The sequence below is a fragment of the Protopterus annectens genome, chromosome 9.part0 (genome assembly GCF_019279795.1).
Source record: "Protopterus annectens isolate FY-2018-M chromosome 9.part0, PAN1.0, whole genome shotgun sequence".
Taxonomy (NCBI): Eukaryota; Metazoa; Chordata; order Ceratodontiformes; family Protopteridae; genus Protopterus; species Protopterus annectens.
This window is the reverse complement of record NC_056743.1, coordinates 258,517,693-258,538,778: the sequence shown is the minus strand read 5'-3', so window position 1 is coordinate 258,538,778 and position 21,086 is coordinate 258,517,693. Positions and strand designations below refer to the sequence as shown.

Here is a 21,086-nt window from a genome sequence, read left to right as displayed (position 1 = left end):
TGCTTTTCCTTTTGGGACCATTTGCCCCGAATGCACCTGTCTGTCATGTGCGCCCCCCAGGCGTAGTCTGAAGCGTCTGTTGTGATGACTTGATTTGCTTGAGGCTTGCAGAATGGAAGACCTGTGTTTGTTTGGCATGCTTGGGCCCACCACAGAAATTCCTTTTGCAAACATGGGATTATTGGTATTATTGTTTCCAAACTGTGGCTGTGTTGAGACCATAGGTTTTTTAGGTACCATTGAAGTTTCCTCATATGCAACTTTGCACATGGGATTAGAAGAATGCAAGATGCCATGAAGCCCAGAGCCTGCAGGATTTTCCTTGCAGTGAGCCTGGTACAATTTGCTAGTATTTTGAAGTAATGAGTTAGTTGCCCTTGTTTTTCTGGCATAAGATAGGCCATTTGGGTGTTTGTGTCCAAGTTGGCACCCAGGAAAGTTATTTTCTGAGATGGTGTTAGCCTGGATTTCTCTTTGTTGACTGTGTATCCCAGAGAATTCAATAACCATGTTACATAAGCCAGATGTTCCAGAAATATGTGCTTATTGTCCGCTTGGATCAGGCAGTCATCCAAATAAGGGTAAATTTGTATCCCGTGAAGTCTGCAGTAGGCAATTACTGATGCCAGGCATTTCTTGAATATTCTGGGTGCAGTAGATAAGCCAAAGGGCAATGCAGAGAATTGATAGTGGATTGAACCTGCAAGAAATCTGAGGTATCTTCTGCAGCTTTGTCTGATTGGGACATGCAGGTATGCCTCCTTGAGATCCAATGTTACCAGCTAAAACTCCTTGCCCAGCATGGGAAGAAGCTGCTGTAATGTGAGCATCTTGAATTTTGGTACGAGTAGAAATGTGTTTAGGATGGATAAGTCCAAAATGGGTCTCCAGTCGGTTCCTTTCCTTGGTACCAGAAAACGTCTGGAATAAAACCTTGACCTTGTTCGTGAGTAGGTACCTCTTGAATAGCTTTCATGGCCATAAGCTTTGAAATTTGTATTTGAGCCTCTGCCCTTTGATTGTGTGGCAGGTTCGGCATACCTCTCATTTTTGGAAGAGTGTGAAAATGAAATCTGTAGCCTCTGTTTATAATGTCCAGGATCAATTTGTCTGTTGTGATAATATGCCAATTTCTTGTAAATAATGCCAGCTTTCCTCCCAAGGGTGCTGTCAGCTGAGACTTGCTTGGCATGAAAAGGGGGAAGTCATTGGGTTTGTTTCCTGTAATGCTGTGCACTGTCTTCGCCACCTCTTGGTGCTGGAGTTTGCCATTGTCTGCCTCTATATGATCCTTGAGGTTGTCCTCTGCCCCTTGTGCGCCTGTATCTACCTCTTTGTGGCTTGTCCGTGGCTGGAAAAGACCAGTTCTTTGAAGGCCAATTTCTGCTAAAACGTGGTGGTTGAACCTGTAGAAAAGCTTTAACAGTTTGCATAGATTTAGCTTTTTCTTCCATTTTCCATAGTATCTCCTCAGCATTAGTACCAAATAGTACATCCTTTTGTAAAGGAGCATCTAGTAGCTTAGCTTTAACATGGTCAGGCAAGGTTTGTTCCCTAAGCCAGGCATGTCTACGAATGACTGATCCTGTCACAGCAGCTCTACTTGAGGCCTCTAGGGCATCACAGCAACATTGTAAGGTGTGTTTACCCACTTGTTCTGCACTATGTATCATATCCTGCAACTCCTTCAAATCTGGTTGTTCAGGTTGAGACATTTTATTTCTTAATTGTGATAACAGAAACTGCTGATATTTAAGCATATGGAACTGACAATTTAAGACCCTCATGGCTAGGGTGGCCGAGGTATATACCTTTTTTCCCCACCTTTCTAAGGATCTAGACTCTCTTTCGGAAGGTAGTGGATTCTTAGCAGTAGAGGCCTTCATTCCCTTGGGGCCTTGAGAAATGGTTTCAGGGTCAGCATTATGGCTTTTGTAAAGAAATTGGCGAGAGTTAGGAACTCGGTAGTACCTATCAGGCTTGACTGGGGCAGGAGGCAGGGAATCTGGATTTAGGCAAGCCTCCGAGTAAACATCATCAAGTATGTCCAAGACAGGAGGTATCGCCAGAGGTCTGTGCTGAGGTAACAAAAGAAATTCCCCAAGTCTTTTCTTGGAATCAGAAAAGTCTTGGCCTTCCCAATGGAAGTGTTCCCTCAAGGTGTGCAAGGTTTCCCCGAAAGAGAAATCCTCTGGGGGAGATGCAGAAGGAATGGACTGCTCAGCATCCGAATCTTCAAAAGGGGAGTACGAGTGTTCCTCTTCATCAGAATGATCTGAAAAAATTGAGTCCTGGTCAGAAGAGGGAGAAGCTTCCTCCACTCTGCGTCTCTTGTCTGGAGGGGGTTGGGAACCCCTGATAAGAGTAATTAAATCCTCAGCCATTTTTAGCATCTGCTTTTTAGGCATGGGGCCTGGAGATGGGCCCTGTGCAACAGGCCTCTTGGGATGCATGGCTGATACGGACTTAGTAAAGGCCTTTATGGAGAAGGAAGATGAGGGTCTAAAGACACCATGGGTGGAAGTGGACCTGTCCACATTAGGAGGCTCAACACTCACAGTGGCTTTGGTGGTTGTAGTCTGGGTATGGGCCGAGGCACCTGCGGTCTCGGTTACAGAGGACACCGCCAAACAAGTGTCGTCGGTAGTCAGGGGCTGCGTAGGCGCCTCGCTGAGAACCGGACCACGTGTAGCCGGTTTTGGCGTGGTGTCAGTGGAGACCGTGGACCTCGCGTGTCGGTCTTTGTCCTTGCGTTTTTTGGACAAAACGGTAGTCGGAGTATCCGACGACATTTTATAATCGAAGGCTTTACCAAAAAAGTGCTGGGCGAACTCCACCCGACGCTTAATAGTGCGTTTATTGAAAGTAGCACAAAAGCGACAGGCCGAGACGTCGTGGTCTGGGCCTAAACAAGGTATGCAGAGGGAATGGAAATCCTTATGCGGTATTTGCTTCCCACAAGAAATACAATTGTTAACTTTGTCTGACATCGGTCTGAGGCAAGAAAAGTTTCCCCAACGGGGTACTTGGCTTTAAAGAAGACTTCGGTTTCCAATTATTCGTAATTTCAGGAGCTGGCCGACCAGCACTTGTGAACTGCTTCTGCTTCGGGCACCGCGCGGCAAAAAAGACTGAAGAATATGGCGTCAGCTGTGTCTTATATACCCGTCGCACTGATGTCAGGAAAGAAAGCGACAACAACCGACGTCGGACCTAGACTTTGGAATTCGGCCGACCGAGGACCCGCCTGACGGCAGAAAACCCATCTGTGAATACTGCAGCTGTATGCACGCTGAACATCAGTAGGATCCACAAGATATTTCTCAAGAAACCTATAAAAGCATCTAGGTTTCTTAGTGGCATTGTGCTACAATTCCAAAGGGCATTTTCGAAAGCCTGAACAACTGGAAGAAAGGGTGGGGGTAGCCAAGAGCTCAGGTCCTTCCCCTCAAAGCAGTTCTAGGCATTTCTGCAAGTCCAACAACTCTCACTTACTCCAACACAAGTTTTCTTAAGTTTACTGACTCCCTGAAGTAGATGTCCTCTACAAGAAAAATTGATGCAATGTCCAACACACAGCTAGCACAGAACTCAAAGAGGAGATGTACTTGGTCAAAGTATGCCACATCATTTCCATCCAAATCAGGCATTAATGGGTCCTCTCATGAAGGGACTTCTTTCTTTTAAAAAAGGGGAAACTACACCTGAAATGGACAGGGTTAAAGTCCAGACAAGAAAAGAAGTTCTACATTACTAAGCCATCCCACAGGGAGGTGTACATTACCAGGTCATCCCATATATCTGGCATTTTTTTTATAATGGTTGAACAAAGCTGGGACAGACAGATGTCAGTGGTAAAGATGTCTAACATACATCTTGTATGGTAGAAGGTAATGGAAATGGAAGAAAAGGGCCCATTGTGAAAGAAGGCTCCATGGGAACGCAACAGTTATCAAATGAAAGAAGGAAGGTTCCTGTGAAAAGGCACCTCTCCTGCGAACATCTAGTAATCAGTAACAATGGTCAACAGAAGCTTGGCTCAGTGCCAACACAGCAATCCCAACTGTCCTTAGAAGTGGTCTCTGTAGGTGCAGGCACTATCTAACCAGAAGCCTGGACCATCGGCAAACAATACTGCATTTCACCTGAACTGGCAACCTTCCTTCTATGCAAGACTGGTGGGAGTGCCTATGGCCATATTCGTTCTCTCTACTTTACTACTGTCATTCACACCTGACTTTGTTCAGGTAATGAGGTGTCAACTTCCAGATGGCTAGAAGGCTGGACTGCAACTGCCTGGAGTTCTGAGTCAGAGTTGCAGTTAAATGTAAGGAAAGTGTTAAAAGAAATAGAAAGTACAGTTGGGTACACTTACCATAAATGTAGATGTTAAAGTGTATTCACTGTTGCAGTCATCACATTTGGGTCATCTGCCTACAGATAAGCCCTCAGCCAGCCTGAATACCAGAGTCTTTGGATTCCTGCGTCAGATGCTCTCTCTTCTTCCACGACGTCAGGTCGTCAAGGGTAAAAAAAACATGCAGCCGACGCCATTATATCAGTTTGTCTTACCCCAGATGTTAGGTGCCCCCCACAATGGGAGGCAATTATATGTTATGGTACACCTCCATCAAAAAGCAAATACACCAGAAAAACTAAAATATACCAAACAAAAAGGAAAGGTAAAGCCAAGAGAAGTCAGGGGGCTGGAGGGAGGGTAACCGGGACTGCAACACTGAATACACTAGAACATCGACATTTATGGTAATTGTACACAACTATACTATGTTCTTCGTGTTTCACTATTGCAGTAATCACATTTGGGTTGATTCCCAAAGCTAAGGAAGAGGAAGTTAAGGAGCATTAGGGCCAGCTATTAAGCCCTGCAAGACTGCAGTGGCAAAACCAGCTCTGGATTTAGAAAAAATAGGCATGTGGTAACGCTTGGTGAAAACATGTACAGAGCTCCAGGTAGCAGCTTCTAGGATGTCCATGGTAGGGACTCCTCTGAGAAAGGCTGCAGAGGTAGATGCAGCCCTGGTGGAATGTGAACTTATCCCCTGTGGGGTAGGTCTTCCATGGTGCTTGTAGCAGAAATTAATGCAACGGGCTATCCATTTGGAAATGGTTTGCTTTGAAATGGCCTTCCCCTCTGCCCCTGCAGCAGCGCCAACTAGCAGCTGTTCAGATTTTCTGAGCGGCTTAGTCCTGTCCACATAAAATCTAAGTTGTCTGTGCACGTCCAGAGAGTGCAGTATTCGTTCCCCTTTGTTTTGCGGATTAGGGAAAAAAGTTGGCAAATGAATGGACTGATTTAGGGCCACACTAGACACCACCTTGGCCATAAAGGAAGGATTGGTCCTAAGGGAAACCCTGTCGGCATCTAAGATAATGAAGAGTTCCATTGCCATGAGGGCCTGTAATTCAGACACTCTTCTTGCTGAAGTAATGGCTAGAAGGAAGGCAGTTTTCCAAGAAAAGAACTTAAACTTTGCTGTTGCAGCTGGCTCAAAGGGAGGGGAGAGTGCGCTTTTCCAATACAAAGTTAAAGGTCCCAGGCTTGAGTGGGAGCTCTCCTGGGGGCCTTAAATTTTTGGCCCCTCTAGGAATTGCTTTAGCAGGGGATAAGAGAAGAGGGGTGGGCTCAGTATTATAATGTTCTGAAATGGCAGATGCATGAATTTTAATTGACCAGAAGGACAGGCCCTTGTGGAGCATTTCTATTAAGTACTGATGAATATGAGTTAAGCTGGGCACCGTTGCGCCCATCCCCTAAGTCTGGCTCAAGGAAAAGCATCTTTTCCACTTTTCAGCATAGGATTTTCTAGTACTAGGCCTCCTTGCCTCCAGAATGACATCTACCACCTGCTTACTGAGGGATGCCATTGGAGAGCTCAAGGAATTAGCCAGGCTGCAAAGTTCAGGGTTTGAAGTTGAGGGTGCAGAATCTGGCCCGCCTGCTGGGATAGCAGGGAAGGGGTCTGAGGAAGTTGCCATGGTTCCAGCAGTGTCATACGGTGCAATAGGGGGTAGCAGTGCTGGTGTGGCCAGTCTGGTGCAATCAGTACTGTCCTTGGCTTGTCCTGTTTGATCTTTAGCAGAACCTTTGAGAGGAGAGGCAGAGGGGGTAAGGCATAAACAGAGAGGCTTTCCCAGGTAAAGGACAGGGAATCCACTTTCCAAGCTTGACTGTGGGGAGTCCTTGTGCAGAATTTGTCCAATTGGTAGTTCTGAGGGGAGGCAAACAGGTCTACCACTGGAGTCCCCCCATTTGTTCCTCAAGATGCTGAATATTTTTGGTTCTAGTTTCCATTCGTGTGGGTCCATGAGATTTCTGCTTAAGTCTTCTGCCAGTGAATTTAGCTTGCCTGGCAGGAATTCAGCTTGCAGGTGCACTTGGTAGCTCAAGGCTGTGTTCCACAAAGCCATGGTTAGTATGCACAGAGGGTACAAGTGGGTTCCCCCCTGCTTGTTTATGTACCACATAACTGTGGTGTCATCTGTCTTTACCAATAGTTGAACTGGAAGAATGCTGTCTTTGAAGGCTGTCAGGGAATTCTGTACAGCTAACATTTTTTTTGATTGATATGCAGGTGCATCCGTCTCGGGTTCCATTTGCCCTGAATGCACTGCCCTGCCAAGTGAGCCTCCCATGCATAGTCTGATGCGTCTGTTGTTCGGGTTTCGGAGACAGGTGGTACAGTAAAAGAGAGCCCCTTGTTGTGGTAGCAGGCCTCTGCCCACCAAAAGAACTCTGTCTTTATACAAGGAATGATAGGAATTAATGATTCCAGATCCCGAGAATGTTGACACCATAGACTTTTTAGATACCATTGTAGTTTCCTCATATGCAGTCTTGCATATGGAATTAGTAGAATGCAAGAGGCCATGAACCCAAGGCTTGCAGAATTTTCCTTGCAGACAGCTGGGGTTTTGTGGCCAATAGTTTGAAGTAGGTTGTCAAACTTGTGTCTCAGGAGTGAGGAAAGCCATCTGGGAAGTTGTGCTCCAGCTTGCTCCCAGGAATACAATCTGTTGGTAGGGTACTAGGTGAGATTTCTTTTCATTTATGGTGTACCCCAGTGAGGTTAGAAGTTTTTTTTACGAATGCCAGATGTTGTAATAGCAAGTCCTGGTTTTCTGCCTGAATCAGACAATCGTCCCAGTATGGGTATATTTGAATAATTCTCTGCCTGCAAAATACAATGGCTGGAGCTAGACACTTTGTGAATACCCTAGGCACAGTAGATAAGCCAAAGGGAAGTGCAGAGAACTGATAGTGCACGGAGCCTGCCCTGAAGCATAGGTATTTCCTGCAAGATTCCCTTATTGGGTTGTGCCGGTAAGCTTCCTTTAAGTCTAAGGTTGCCAGCCAGGCATCTTTGCCTAGCATAGGAAGAAGCTGTTGAAGTGTTAGCATTTTGAATTTTGGAATTACCAGAAAGGTGTTTAGAATAGAGAGGTTCAGGATAGGATGCCAGGAGCGGTCTTTTCTGGATACCAGAAAAAGTCTTGAATAAAAACCATGTCCCCTTTGTTCTGCTGGGACAGGTTGAATAGCCCTGATACTTAGAAGAGAGAGAACCTGCTTTTGGGCCTCCAACCAATGATTTGGGGGAAGGTCTGGCCAACCTTTTGGGGTTGGTAGTGTGTGGAAGTGGTATCTGTATCCTTGGGAAACTGTTCAAAACCCATTTGTCCTGGGTAATGAGTTCCCAGTTTTTTGCATGCAGGGCGAGCTTTCCTCCTAAAGGAGCAGGCAGTTGAGCAGGACTTGGAAGGGTTAAGGTTAAGTCATTGTGCCATTTTTCCATAGGGTGGTGGCTTACTACTCCCTGCTTTGAAAGTGGGAGCCCCCCACTGCTTAGGTCTGTGCACAGCCTGACACTGTCACCTAGGTGGTCTGCTGTTCCTGGGTTTGGATTGAGAAGACCTGAAACAGACTGGAAAGGATCAATTCTTTGAAGGCCAATGCCTACTAAATCTGGGAGGCTGCACTTGTAGGAAATCAGTTTGCATAGATTTAGCTTTTTCCTCCATCCTTTTGAGGACTACTTCTGCTTTGTTGTCAGAAAGGCAGTCTTGGTTTAAGGGAGCATTCAGTAATTTAGCTTTAACATGACCTGGCAAGTTTTGCTCCTTAAGCCAAGCATGCTTTCTAAGTACAGACCCAGTGACAGCAGCCCTGCAAGATGCTTCTAAGGCGTCAAAACCACACTGCAAAAGTATGTTTACCAACTTGTTCTGCAGAATGCATTAAATCCTGTAATTCTTTGTGTTCAGCACAGTCAGGAATCAACATCATTTTCTGTTTAAGTAGTCCAATAATATGCTGCTGATATTTTAATATATGAAACTGGCAATTTAAAGCCCTAATGGCCAAAGTAGCAGAAGTGTATACCTTCTTACCCCATCTGTCTAAGGCTCTAGAATCTCCATCAGAAAGGGTAGGATTTTTGGCAGCAGTAGTCTTAATGCCTCTTGGTCCTTGGCAAATGGTCTTTGGATCCACAGTAGGATTCTTGAAGAGGAACTTGTGAGAGTCCGGTACACTGTAATACCGGTCAAGTTTTCTGGGAGCTGGAGGTAAAGCATCTGTGGAAAGGCTAGATTCCAAGAAAGCATCATCTACAATGTCCAGAACTGGAGGGATAGCTAAAGGCCTGTGTTGAGGAAGGAGTAAGAATTCCCCAAGCCTCTTTTTGGAGCCAGAGTAATCCTGGCTTTCCCAGCGGAAATGCTCCCTAAGAGCATGCAAGGTTTCACCGAAAGAAAAATCTTCTGGAGGGGAAGCAGAGGGAATGGAATCCTCTGCATCAGAATCCTCATAGGTAGATAAGGGCAAATCCTGGTAATAAGTAGTAGCAGAAATATCAGATTCCTGATCAGAGGAATCAGAAGGAAAATCAGTTCTAGATCTCTTAGAGGAGGAAGACTGGCTTCCCCTAATTAAGGTAATGAGGTCTTCAGCCATTCTAAGCATTTGTTTTTTAGGCATATGGGCCTGAGCCTGCAGTTTGGTCGTCGGTTTTCTAGGCGTGGTGCGAGTTTTAGGCCTGGGTGAAGACGATAGCGTCTGTTTAAAATACAAGTCTATAGGCCTGAATACACCCTCAGAAACCGGTGCCTGCACAGCAGCTCCGGACCTATCCAAGACAGAAACATCCGCAGGTTCCATAGTTGAACAAGAATCTCGTGGCATACCGGACTCCGAATAGATCTCAGTAGAGGTCTTCGAAACTGAAATAGCGGGTATCAAGGGCTGCGAAAGCACCTCAGTGAGTACCGACGGATTGACGACTAGCTTAACGGAAGCGTCATTGGCAGTTTTGAACCTATGCAGTCTGTCTTTATCCTTACGTTTTTTCAGAAGAATGGTAGCTGGATGGCTTAACGAAGCCATTTTGGAGTACTGAGACAGAGTATGAAAGTAATTTGCTGCAAAGATAGCCCGACGACAAATAGTTCAGGGGTTGAAAAAGGCACAAAACTGACAGCGAGGGGCATCATAGTCTGGGCCTAAACAGGGGATGCAGTACGAATGAAAATCTCTATGAGGTATTTGCTTTCCACAGGTAAGACAATTGTTAATTTTTACTGATATCTGTTGGAGCAAGAAAAAGGATCCCCAATGGGGTACTTATCTTTTTTGAAGACTTTGGATCTGAAACTCGAAAACAAAGATTTCAGGAGTCCGCCGACCAGCACTTGCGAACTGCTTCTGCTTCGGGCACTGCACAGCAGGAAAGACCGATGTAATGGCATCGGCTACATGTTTTACACCCCTGACGATCTGACGTCATGTTAGAAGAGTCAGCATTCGACGCAGGAATCTGAAGATTCTGGTATTCAGGCCAGCTGAGGGCTACCTGCAGGCAGATAACCCAAATGTAATGACTGCAACAGTGAAACACGAAGAACATCAACTTTTTGCACTGAAGTGTTTTGTCACATTAGCATGACTTGCCTTTTGCACAACTATCTGGTGGAGGAAGAGAATTAAGATCTTCACTCTAATGGCAATTTTTTTTTTTTACTCCAAAATACAAAAGCAAAAGCCTTTTGAAAATGATTTTTCCACAATGATGCCAATGAGAAGTAAGGGCAATCATTAACCTCAGTAACAAACTGGGGAAAACGGTAAGACGTGTCCACAGACTTTAATGGACGATTACTGTGCTTGAGCAGAAACACATTCATTAAAATCTATGAAGCCCTGCCTGACAAGACGTCACCAAGAAAATACTGGTAGACATTGGCAAAAAGCATTGTGGCACTTTCCTCACCAGATGCTGCGATACAGTACTTCAGCATGACAAAACACATTAAATATTTATTTCCGCATTTAAGCTGCTTGATCATGGCGGTGAATGCACATAAATCAATACGACACAAGCTGCATTGTAACAGCACACATGTTGCAGGCATGAACGAAGTAAGGCAGCCTACACAAACTTTTGCAAGCAAAAAGCAGAATGCAGCACAACTGGTGCAGAGGGATTAACAAAGTTAATGCCCCACTGCCTAGGTTTTCCATTAGGGAACACGCACTATTTCCTCTTCCCCTCAAAACTAGTTGGCATTAGTCTGGCTGGAAGGGGATATCACCTGTCTCAGTGCAAAAAAACTTCTCTTGCTCTACAAAGGCTTCAAGCATTTTAGAGAACTGTTTTCTTGTTAAACATTTAACTCCAAGCACAACACAGAACATTTACCAAAGCAGAAAAGAAAATAACACGGTAGTCCACTTCAAGAGACCTCACCTTCCTGGAGGCACACCTACTGGTAAATTTCTCCAGGGAGTAAAACTTGCTACCAAAAAATTACCCCCCCCCCCCAAAAAAAAAAAGAAAAAGAAGATTTCAAGCACAACTAGAAGTAGCAATTAAGCTGTCGGGAACAAAACTCATAAGGTAAGACAAGCATTCACTTTTTGCTACAGAAAATAAATTAACATATGCAGGCAGTCCCCTCCCCTAGTAGCAAGTCTAGGGATGTCTGACAGCGCTTAAAGTCATGGCAAAAACATTACTGTACTGCCGTTGCCAATGGCACTAATAATGTTACTACAGCAGTGATCCTTGTGGTGAACATTTGCCTATCATTACACTTCAGAATGCCGAAAAGATCCTGCGTTTATCAGCAGTCTAATGAACAGCCACTTCTGAACAAAAACATGATGTTGTCATAAATGCTGCTTAATACTTTATACAAACCTTACATGCTCTGGAATATGGGGTCTATATTACAAGATCAAATGCTTAGGTGATAACACCTAAACATTGAACTTTTAATATCGAAAGCAAAAAACAGCGGACTATTTAACACAGGGAAAGATTTCCCATGGCCGTTCACCAGATTTTGCCATTTTGTCTACTATAGAGCGATCTCGGAGTTGGTATATTTAGTTGGGGGGGGGCACAGCCCCCCACTTAGTTTGGGTGTGAAGTTATTTTTTTTCCGTGGCCGATAAACGTGTTTTTCTGTGCCATTCACCATTTTTGGGTTCAATATTAAAAGTACAATGTTTAGTTGTTCAATCACCTAAGCATTTGCTCTTGTAATATAGATGCATAATATGTAAGTGTACATCATGCTACATGAAAAGCAATGCTCAGATGTGTAACAAATAGCAAGTAAATTAAGCATTCAGTACTGAAAAAAAGGTATGCTGAAACAGAATATAACAATGTCATTATGTCCCTGACAATGTAACTGCAGGGGTAAAGTTGTTGGATTTTTTTCTGTTGCTTTTCTGGCTTTTCACAATACCACACTAACAGTGTGTCACGTACATTCATTGCACAGTATCCATGGAGATACATACAGCTTTAGTTGGATGCTGATACCTTGGGCCCATCTTACAGCACCTCAAAACTTGGACCTAGTCTATAAGCCAGTCAACCAGTGGATCAGATTGCCTCCCTTTCCTAAAGGGTGGGTGAACCAGCATCAGCCACACAACCCAACCACCCTTATCACCTCTTCTAGCACCCAAGTTGCTAATCAATACCAGATCATCTAAACCAAAGATATGGTTTCATTTCTCTCTCATACAAAAGAGCAAATGTAGAAAAACATTAGATCTTTAAAAGTTTTGGTAATGAATGCCCAAGTCATTTTTTTTAATTCGATAGATGGAGTCTGCATGTCTTCCCCGCGGTGTGGTGGCGTTCGAAAGACATGCGTAAATGGGCGTGCCTTGGTTGGACGTCGAGCTGGCACCTTGGCGTTCGTGAAAATCTACTGCCAATCATTAGTGGACCGGAATTCCGCTGTGGCGAACCCTAACCGGGAAAAGCCAAAAGACAAACAACAAGACTGCAATGTCCAGCTATACGAATCTCTCCTCAAGCATAAAATGCCACTTTTATATAAATGAGCAAGCAATTTATTTTTTTTTTTTTCCTTTTGTTGACTATACTAACAGAGGTGATACTGTAAGAAAAAGTACAGTTGTGTGCCTACCATAAATGTAGATGTTCGAGTGTATTCACTGTTGCAGTCATTACACTTGGGTTATCCTGCTGGCAGGCTACCTGCAGTCAGCCAGAATTCCAAAGTCTAGGTCCGGCGTTGGTTGCTGTCACCTCTTCCCTGACGTCAGTGCGCCAGGGGTATAAAAGATGCAGCCAACGCCATTTTTTCAGTTTTTCTTGCCCCAGATGTCAGGTGCCCCCAAATAGGTAGGCTAAAAAAAAAAATATGCCAAGAAGCATGCATGTACTAAAATAAACATTTCCTTCATCTACAAGCAAATACACCACATAGGTCGTATAGAATAGAGAAGTACAGAAAAGTCCCAGCAAAGAAAAGGGGGATGGTGCGTGGGTAACCTGGACTGCAACAGTGAATACACTCGAACATGTACATTTATGGTCGGTACAGAACTGTACTATGTTCATCGTGTTTCACTGTTGCAGTCATTACACTTGGGTTGAATCCCAAAGCTGAGGTTGGGTGGCTGGGCCTAAATAGGATTAGGAGAGGCTACAAGGCCCTGCAGAACTGCAGTGGCAAAGCCTGCTCTGGATTTAGAGTAGAGAGGTAAGTGGTAGTGCTTGGTGAAAGTGTGCACTGAACTCCAGGTTGCAGCCTCTAGAATGTCTTTGGTTGGTACTCCTCTGAGGAAGGCTGCTGAAGTGGCTGCTACTCTGGTTAAATGTGGCCTAATGCCCTTAGGCACTGATTTGCCATGTTGTGAATAGCAGAAACGAATGCAGTGTCCTATCCATTTTGAAATAGTCTGCTTTGAGATAGGCTTTCCTTGTGATCCTGCAGCATAAGCTACAAACAGTTGCTCAGTTTTTCTGAAAGCTTTTGTTTTGTCCAAATAGAAGCATAGCTGTCTGTGTATGTCCAAAGCGTGCAGAAGTCTCTCCCCTTTATTCTGGGGCTTTGGATAAAATGTTGGCAAATGAATGGTTTGGTTAAGAGCCACACTGGATACTACCTTTGGCATAAATGTTGGGTTTGTCCTTAGAGAAACCCTGTCCTGATGAAAAAATTATGAAAGGTTCCACTGCCATTAATGCCTGTAACTCTGAGACTCTTCTTGCTGAAGTTATTGCTAGGAGAAAAGCAGTTTTCCATGATAAAAATTTTATATCAGCTGTATTGGCTGGCTCAAAGGGAGGCAGTGTGAGCTTTTCTAAAACAAAATTGAGGTCCCATGTAGGTATCGGTGCTCTCCTTGGGGTTCTTGTGTTTTTTGCCCCTCTGAGGTACTGTCTTAGTAGTGGATGAGAGAAAATAGGAGGTTCCGTATTGTATTGAGCTGAAATGGCAGAGGCATGGATCTTAATTGATGAGAAGGATAGCCCTTTGTCCAGCATCTCAGTTAGGTATTGTAAAATCTGAGGTATATTTGGAACAAGTGGTTTGAGTCCTTGTGCCTGGTTCCAAGCACAGGATCTCTTCCATTTTTCTGCATAAGATTTCCTAGTGCTGGGCCTTCCTGGCTTCTAAAATGACATCCATAACAGCTTTAGAGAGAGGTGTGGTCTGAGTGGCTATATTATCTGCCATGCAGCCAGATTTAAGGTTCTGAGTTGATTGTGCAGAATCCGATTGTTTTGTTGAGTCAGAAGATGAGGAATTTGAGGTAAAGGCCAGGCTTGGCCTTGAGACAAGCTCTTTAGGATTGGGTACCAGTGCTGGTGTGGCCAGTCTGGGGCAATCAGAATAATTTTTCGCTTCTCGTCTGACTTTTAGGAGCACCTTGGGAAGAAGAGGCAGTGGAGGAAAGGCATAAACCGACAGGGTTGTCCAGCAGAATGCTAGAGCATCCACTTTCCATGCTTATGAGTGATAGGTTCTTGTGCAGAATATCTCTGGAGTTGGCAGTTGTGAGGGGAGGCAAAAAGATCCATGTCTGGGCGTCCCCATTTCCTTGTTATCATGCTGAAGACCTGTGGATTTAGTTTCCATTAGTGAGGATCCATGAGATTTCTGCTTAGCTCATCTGTCAAAGTATTTTTCTTTCCTGGCAGGAATTGTGCCTGCAGATGTACTTGATAGGTCAGTGCTGTGTTCCACAAAGTCATGGCTTGACTGCAGAGGGGGTAGGAATGTGTGCCTCCTTGCTTGTTTATGTACCACATAACTGTGGTATTGTCAGTCTTTAGTAATAGTTGTCCTGGATGTAGTAAGATCCTTGAAGGCTGTCAGGGCATGCTGTACAGCTAGCATCTCTTTTTGATTGATGTGAAGATGCATTTGTTCCTTGGGCCACGTGCCCTGAACACATTTTCCTACCATGTGTGACTCCCAGGCATAATCTGATGCATCTGTTATTGTCTGCCTGGCTGTGGGTAAGGTGAAAGGCTGTTCCTTGTTGTGGTGACAGGCCAGTGCCCACTATCGAAACTCCTGTTGCAGGCAGGGAATAAGAGTTATTATTGTTTCCAGGCTGTGGCAATGTTGAGTCCAAACACTTTTTAAGATACCATTGTAGTTTCCTCATATGCAGTCTTGCATATGGAATTAGTAGAATGCAGGATACCATGAAGCCCAGAGGCTGCAGAATTTTTCTTGCAGGGAGCTGGGTCTTTGTTGCCATCATTTGAAAGTAATGAGTCAGTTGCCTTTGGTTGTCTGGCGTGAGAAGCCATCTGGGCAGTTGTATTTAAGCTTGCACCCAGGAATATCATCTCTTGAGAGGGCACTAGTTTTGACTTCTTTTTGTTTACTGTGTACCCTCGGCAAATTAGTAATCTTTTTACAAACGCCAGATGCTTTAGTAGAATGTCCTTGCTCTCTGCTTGAATAAGGCAGTCATCCAAGTAGGGATATATCTGAATTCCTTTTTGTCTGCAAAATGCAATTACTGGTGCCAGGAATTTTGTGGAGACCCTGGGCACAGTAGATAAGCCAAAGGGCAGTGCAGAGAATTGGTAATGCATTGAGCCAGCTATGAATCTGAGGTATCTTCTGCAAGACTGTCTGATTGGGACATGCAGGTATGCCTCCTTGAGGTCCAAAGTAACTAGCCAAGCCTTCTTGCCCAGCATGGGTAGAAGTTGCTGCAGTGTTAACATTTTGAATTTCGGAATATCCAGGAAAGTGTTTAGGATTGACAGGTCCAGTATTGGTCTCCAGGATTTGTCCTTTCTGGGTACCAGGAAAAGTCTTGAGTAAAATCCTTGTCCCTGTTCTTGCTGTGGTACTCTTTGAATAGCTCTCATGACCATGAGAGCAGAAATTTGTATTTGTGCCTCTGCCCATTGGTTTTGTGGCAGGTTCGGCATACCTTTTGATTTTGGAAGGGTGTGAAAGTGGAACCTGTAACCCTGAGAAACAATATTCAGTACCCATTTGTCCTGGGTGATCATGTGCCAATTTTGTGAGAAAAGTGCTAGCTTTCCCCCTAAGGGTGCTGCTAAAAGGTAAGTGCTTGGCATTTGTAGAGGGAAGTCATTGGGACTGTTTCCTATAAGGTTGTGATTTGTCTTCTCCTCCTTTGGGGGCTGAAGCACCCCATTGTTTAGGTCTGTATGAGCCTTGGGGTTCAGATCTACCTCTTGGGCATCTGTATCTGCCTCTTTGTGGCCTGACACCGGAAAGGACCAATTTTTTGGAGGCCAGTTTCTACTAAACCTAGGTGGTTGAACCTATAAGAAATCCTTTACAGTCTGCATTGATTTTGCTTGATCATCCATTTTCTTTAACACCTCTTCTGCCTTAACACCAAACAAAGTATCATGCTGTAGTGGAGCATCCAATAATTTTACTTTAACATGTTCAGGTAAACTTTGTTCTTTCAACCAAGCATGCCTTCGAATGAGAGCCTGTAACTGCGGCTCTACAAGAAGCCTCTAATGAATCAAAACCACATTGCAGAGTATGCTTTCCCACTTGTCCAGTTGCATGCAATAAATCCTGCATTTCCTTATTGTCAGGACATTCTGAGTTTGTAAGCATTTTTTTGTTTTAACAAAGACATTAGGTATTGTTGATATTTAAGCATGTGAAACTGGCAGTTTAAAGCCCTTACAGCTAAAGTAGCAGAAGTGTAAACTTTTTCCCCCGATCTATCCAGAGCTCTGGAATCCCTATCAGAGGGGACAGGGTTTTTTGCAGTGGAAGCCTTAACCCATCTGGGACCCTAAGAAATTGTTTCTGGGTCAGCAGCAGGGTTTCTATAAAGAAATTTATGAGAGTCTGGGACCCTGTAGTACCTGTCTGGCTTGACTGGTGCAGGGGGTAAAGAATCAGGAGACAAACTGGATTCAGAGAAAACAAATCAACAATATCAAGCACAGGGGGGATAGCCAGGGGCCTGTGCTGGGGCAATAAAAGAAAGTCTCTGAGCCTTTTCTTGGATTCTGAATAATCCTGGCTCTCCCAATAGAAATGCTCCCTCACAGTGTGCAAGGTTTCCCCAAAAGAGTAATCCTCAGGCGGAGAGGCTGAAGGTATAGATTCTTCTGCATCAGAGTCCTCATAGGGAGGGAAGGAATATCCCTGATCTAAAGAGGAATCAGAGGAAATAGAAACCTGGTCAGAGGAGTCCTAGTCGGTGTCCTGCCTAGGCCTTTTATCAAGAGGGGGATGGGAACCCCCTGATCAAAGTAATTAGGTCCTCGGCCATTTTAAGCATCTGTTTCTTTGGCATGGATGACTGTCCAGGAGAATGCTGTACTTGTTTCCTTGTCTTTAATGGTGTTTTTGACTTTGCCCTGGCTGCTGTAGTGGACTTAATAATAAGCTGTGAAGGTCTGAAAACACCCTCAAAAGCCAATGCCTGCTCAGCAGCTCCAGACCCATCTGAGGGAATAGTTTCCGCAGGCCCAATACCTTGAGTTTCCAGAGGCCTAGGTGTCTCCACGTGAGAGTCAGATGCGGCCTGTGGCTCTGAGGTAGCGGGTGTCAGGGGCTGCAAAAGCACCTCACTGAGAACCGGCGACTGGCCTAGAAGAGGCTTCGTTGTTGGTTTTGGACCTCGGATGACTGTCCTTTTCTTTTATGAATTCCGGTCGTCGGTTGTTCCGACGGCATTATGTAGTTAAATCTTTGGCCAAAGTACTGTAAAGCAAAATCAAACTGACGCTTAATAGTGCGTTGGTTGAATCTAGCACAAAACCGGCAACTAGCAACGTCGTGGTCAGGGCCTAGGCAAGGAATACAGTAAGAGTGAAAATCCTTATGAGGTATTTGCTTCCCACAAGAAATACAATCGTTAACTTTTACTGACATCGGTCTGGAGCAAGAGAAAGTTTCCCCAACGGGGTACTTAGCTTTATTGAAGACCAGTTCTGAAATTTAATTTTGAAAATCTCAGGAGTTGACTAACCGGCACTTGCGAACTGCTTTTGCTTCGGGCACCGCGCGGCAAGAAAGACTGAAGAAAATGGCGTCGGCTGCATCTTTTATACCCCTGGCGCACTGATATCAGGGAAGAGGCGACAGCAACCGACGCCGGACCTAGACTTTGGAATTCTGGCCGACTGCGGGTAGCCTGCCAGCAGGATAACCCAAGTGTAATGACTGCAACAGTGAAACACGATAAACATGCTTCCTTTCCATAAAACAATATAAAGTACTACAAAACTATACGAAGAACAGCAAACTTGCCTTTCTTAGCTGGTCAAATGCAAAGGTCCTTGGTATGAAAAAGTAACCTCTGAACAAAAGTCCAAGCCCCAAAAACTTACAGGTTTTCACCTCCCATCAGTTCACCCCCCCCCCCCCCCCCAAGTACAAACAGTACAAGTCTCCCTCCTATCCTGCTCCTTCCTCTGCAAAAAGAGGCAAATATGTCTTCCAGTCATTTGTCCCACAAGGCAAGCATCTCTTCCAAAGCAGATGTCCCTCTGTTCTGAGTCTCCAACATATACATCAAGCAGTTTATTTCATGCAGTCTCTCCACACAGAGGGAAACACCTCTTTTCCATAAAATATTCTGAGGGCACCCTCTTTTTATCCACAGAATTTCCCTCTGCACTGATAGGTCATTTTTTTTCTTTATTCAAATTTTCCATCTGCATTCAGAAACCAACTTTTACAATTTCTCAGTGTCTGCTCTGTGTAATAGCAGGTATATCTTTCCTGACCACAATTTTATGTAAAGCACTCATTTCCATAACAAATAATCTCATGGCGAAAAAATTCAATGCAATATAGAAAATCAGCACTATTCATCCTTACTATGCCACAACACTTACAAACTCACAATAAGTATATTCACTGAACTACTGAAAAACTGATCTTCGTAGACACTTGCAACTTGTGCACCAAATCAATGCCAGTGAATTGACAAATTCATAACCAGAATCATAGCTACAAACTGTCAGTCAGGTCAGGTCATCCAGATGTTAAAACTGCAGTTTCTTATTCAGCTAATCATCCCACACACCCAAATAACACTTACCTGGGACTTCGGTGGTATAGGTACAATATTTGCAATGTGGCTAGAAATGGGAAGGATGTTCAACTGATCATCAAGCACAATGCAGTTCTTGCAAGAAGCAAGAGAAAGAATAAACCTGGAAATGAAAATAAGAAAAAACAATCCGTGGTTAGACTTTTTAATAAAACATGATGGGACAGAAATTAAGAAAATGTCAGAACCTATAACAGTGAGAAATGGGATATGGGAGAGATCTGGGCACTGCTGTTTTAAAATAAACATTGCCGAACAAGGGAATGTGTGCTGCAAAAAGATAAAGTAATAAACTGCTACATTATAACTTACACAACTTCACAAACGGTTGTATAAAAGTACAGCTGGTAAACACTTCCCGTGAGATCCTGCACAACTTTATAGAGCTGATCATAACAAAGTAACTGCAAGTTGGGTTTACCACTACATCAATTTTAAGCAGTCTATCTTAAGAGGAAAGGAGGTCCCTCTGGCAACGCAACCTTCTTGCTGCCGTCTATATATGTTGCCTTGGTTCCCTAAGATATCTACTCAACTGCCACTCTCTGACTACTTAAAAAAACTAATTATGTCCATAATGTGAACTTCCAACATGGCTGCACAATGATCAACAGCTTAATTAGAGTTATCCCAGTCTGAAAAATAGAAATGAGAGCGAGTGAGTGTTATTTGAAAAAAATTCAATTACCGGCTAGTAAGTGCAATGCTTGGATGCCATCAAATAAGAAATTTAGAGAATCTGAAAGAAAATCAATCAGAAAAGATGAACAGAAAACATTGGCTGGGAAGAATCCTGCAGCTGTTCAGCAAAAAGCAGTTCCAGCTTTAGCTTTGGTGTAAGAGATGCCTCCAGTAATTTAGAAGGAAAAAAAATCAAATGTATTCAAAGGTGATTAAAATAAATGAAACAAAGGAGGAATATATCAACTCAAAAGGCTATAAAATAGAAGCTTTAACCAGCTATTTAGATGAACAGACAAAAAGATAAACATCAAGGTTAAAATGAAGAAAAGGCCGACTGAATATGACTTCTCTTGAACAGCGATTTAAAAAAAAAAAAATGGTAGCATTACCAGACAAAAGTGTGCAAAGAAAACCTGACATTTTTTCCTGCACCAGAGAAACTGGGAGGAATAGACTATTAATTTTATGCAAATATAAATAAGCAAATGGATTTGTACTTCACACCAAGATTTGTTAACTGAAAGAGCACATTGAGTGAATGCGCCAAACGGGGCAATGAGAAAGCAGTCAATACTGGTTATTACTAAAGATGCAATAATACCAGAAGAAAGAGTGGATCCTGACAAAAGAGTGTTTGTGGAAAACAATGACTCACTGTACTGTGTAATTAGATTAATTGCTAGAGGATCTTCAATAGTGATAAACAAGGAAAAAAGTAAGTACAGTTGTGTACACTTACCATAAATGTAGATGTTAGAGTGTATTCACTGCTGCAGTCATCACACTTGGGTTATCTGCCTGAAGGTAGCTCTCAGTCAGCCCGAATACGAGAGTCTTGGGATTTCTGCATCAGATGCTGTCACCTCTTCATTGCCATCAGGGGTACAAAACATGCAGGCTACACCATCACATCAGTTTTTCTTCCCCCAGATGTCAGGAGCCCCCAAAATAGGAAGCAATTACATGGTGTGGAACACCTCCAGTAAAAAGTAAATACCACAGCCTTAAGATATGACCAAAAAGAGGATATGTAGAAAGCATAGAAGAGTGAGGGGACTGGAGGGAAGGTAACCAGGACTGCAACAGAGAATAAACTTGAACATCTACACTTATGGTAAGTGTACATAACTGTACTATGTTCTTCGTGTTTCACTGTTGCAGTCATCACACTTGGGTTGATTCCCAAAGCTAAGGGTGGAGGCAGCCAAATAATAGTAGGGCTAGCTAGCAGGCCTTGAAAGACTGCTGTGACAAATCCAGCTCTGGGTTTAGAAAAGACAGGCAAGTGGTAATGCCTGGTGAAGGTGTGTACAGAACTCCAGGTTGCAGCTTCCAGGATGTCCCTGGTAGGGACTCCCCTGAGAAATGATGTAGAGGTTGAGGTAGCCCTAGTGGAATTAGTTCTGATCCCCTGTGGGGTAGGTTTTCCACGGTGTTTGTAGCAGAAATAGATGCAGTGTGCTATCCATTTGGAAATGGTTTGCTTTGAAATGGCCTTGCTCTCTGCCCCTGTGGCAAA

The 21,086-nt window shown here is 43.9% G+C and overlaps 1 protein-coding gene across 1 annotated transcript in view; it reads right to left on the bottom strand.

Moving 5' to 3' along the window:
* NAT10 (N-acetyltransferase 10) overlaps positions 1-21,086 on the bottom strand; it is a 1,889,152-nt gene that overhangs the window by 1,487,501 nt on the left and 380,565 nt on the right. The window contains exon 7 of the mRNA XM_044082846.1: positions 18,872-18,986. Within this exon, the coding sequence (XP_043938781.1) occupies positions 18,872-18,986 (115 nt within the window). The remainder of the gene's footprint in view (positions 1-18,871; positions 18,987-21,086) is intronic.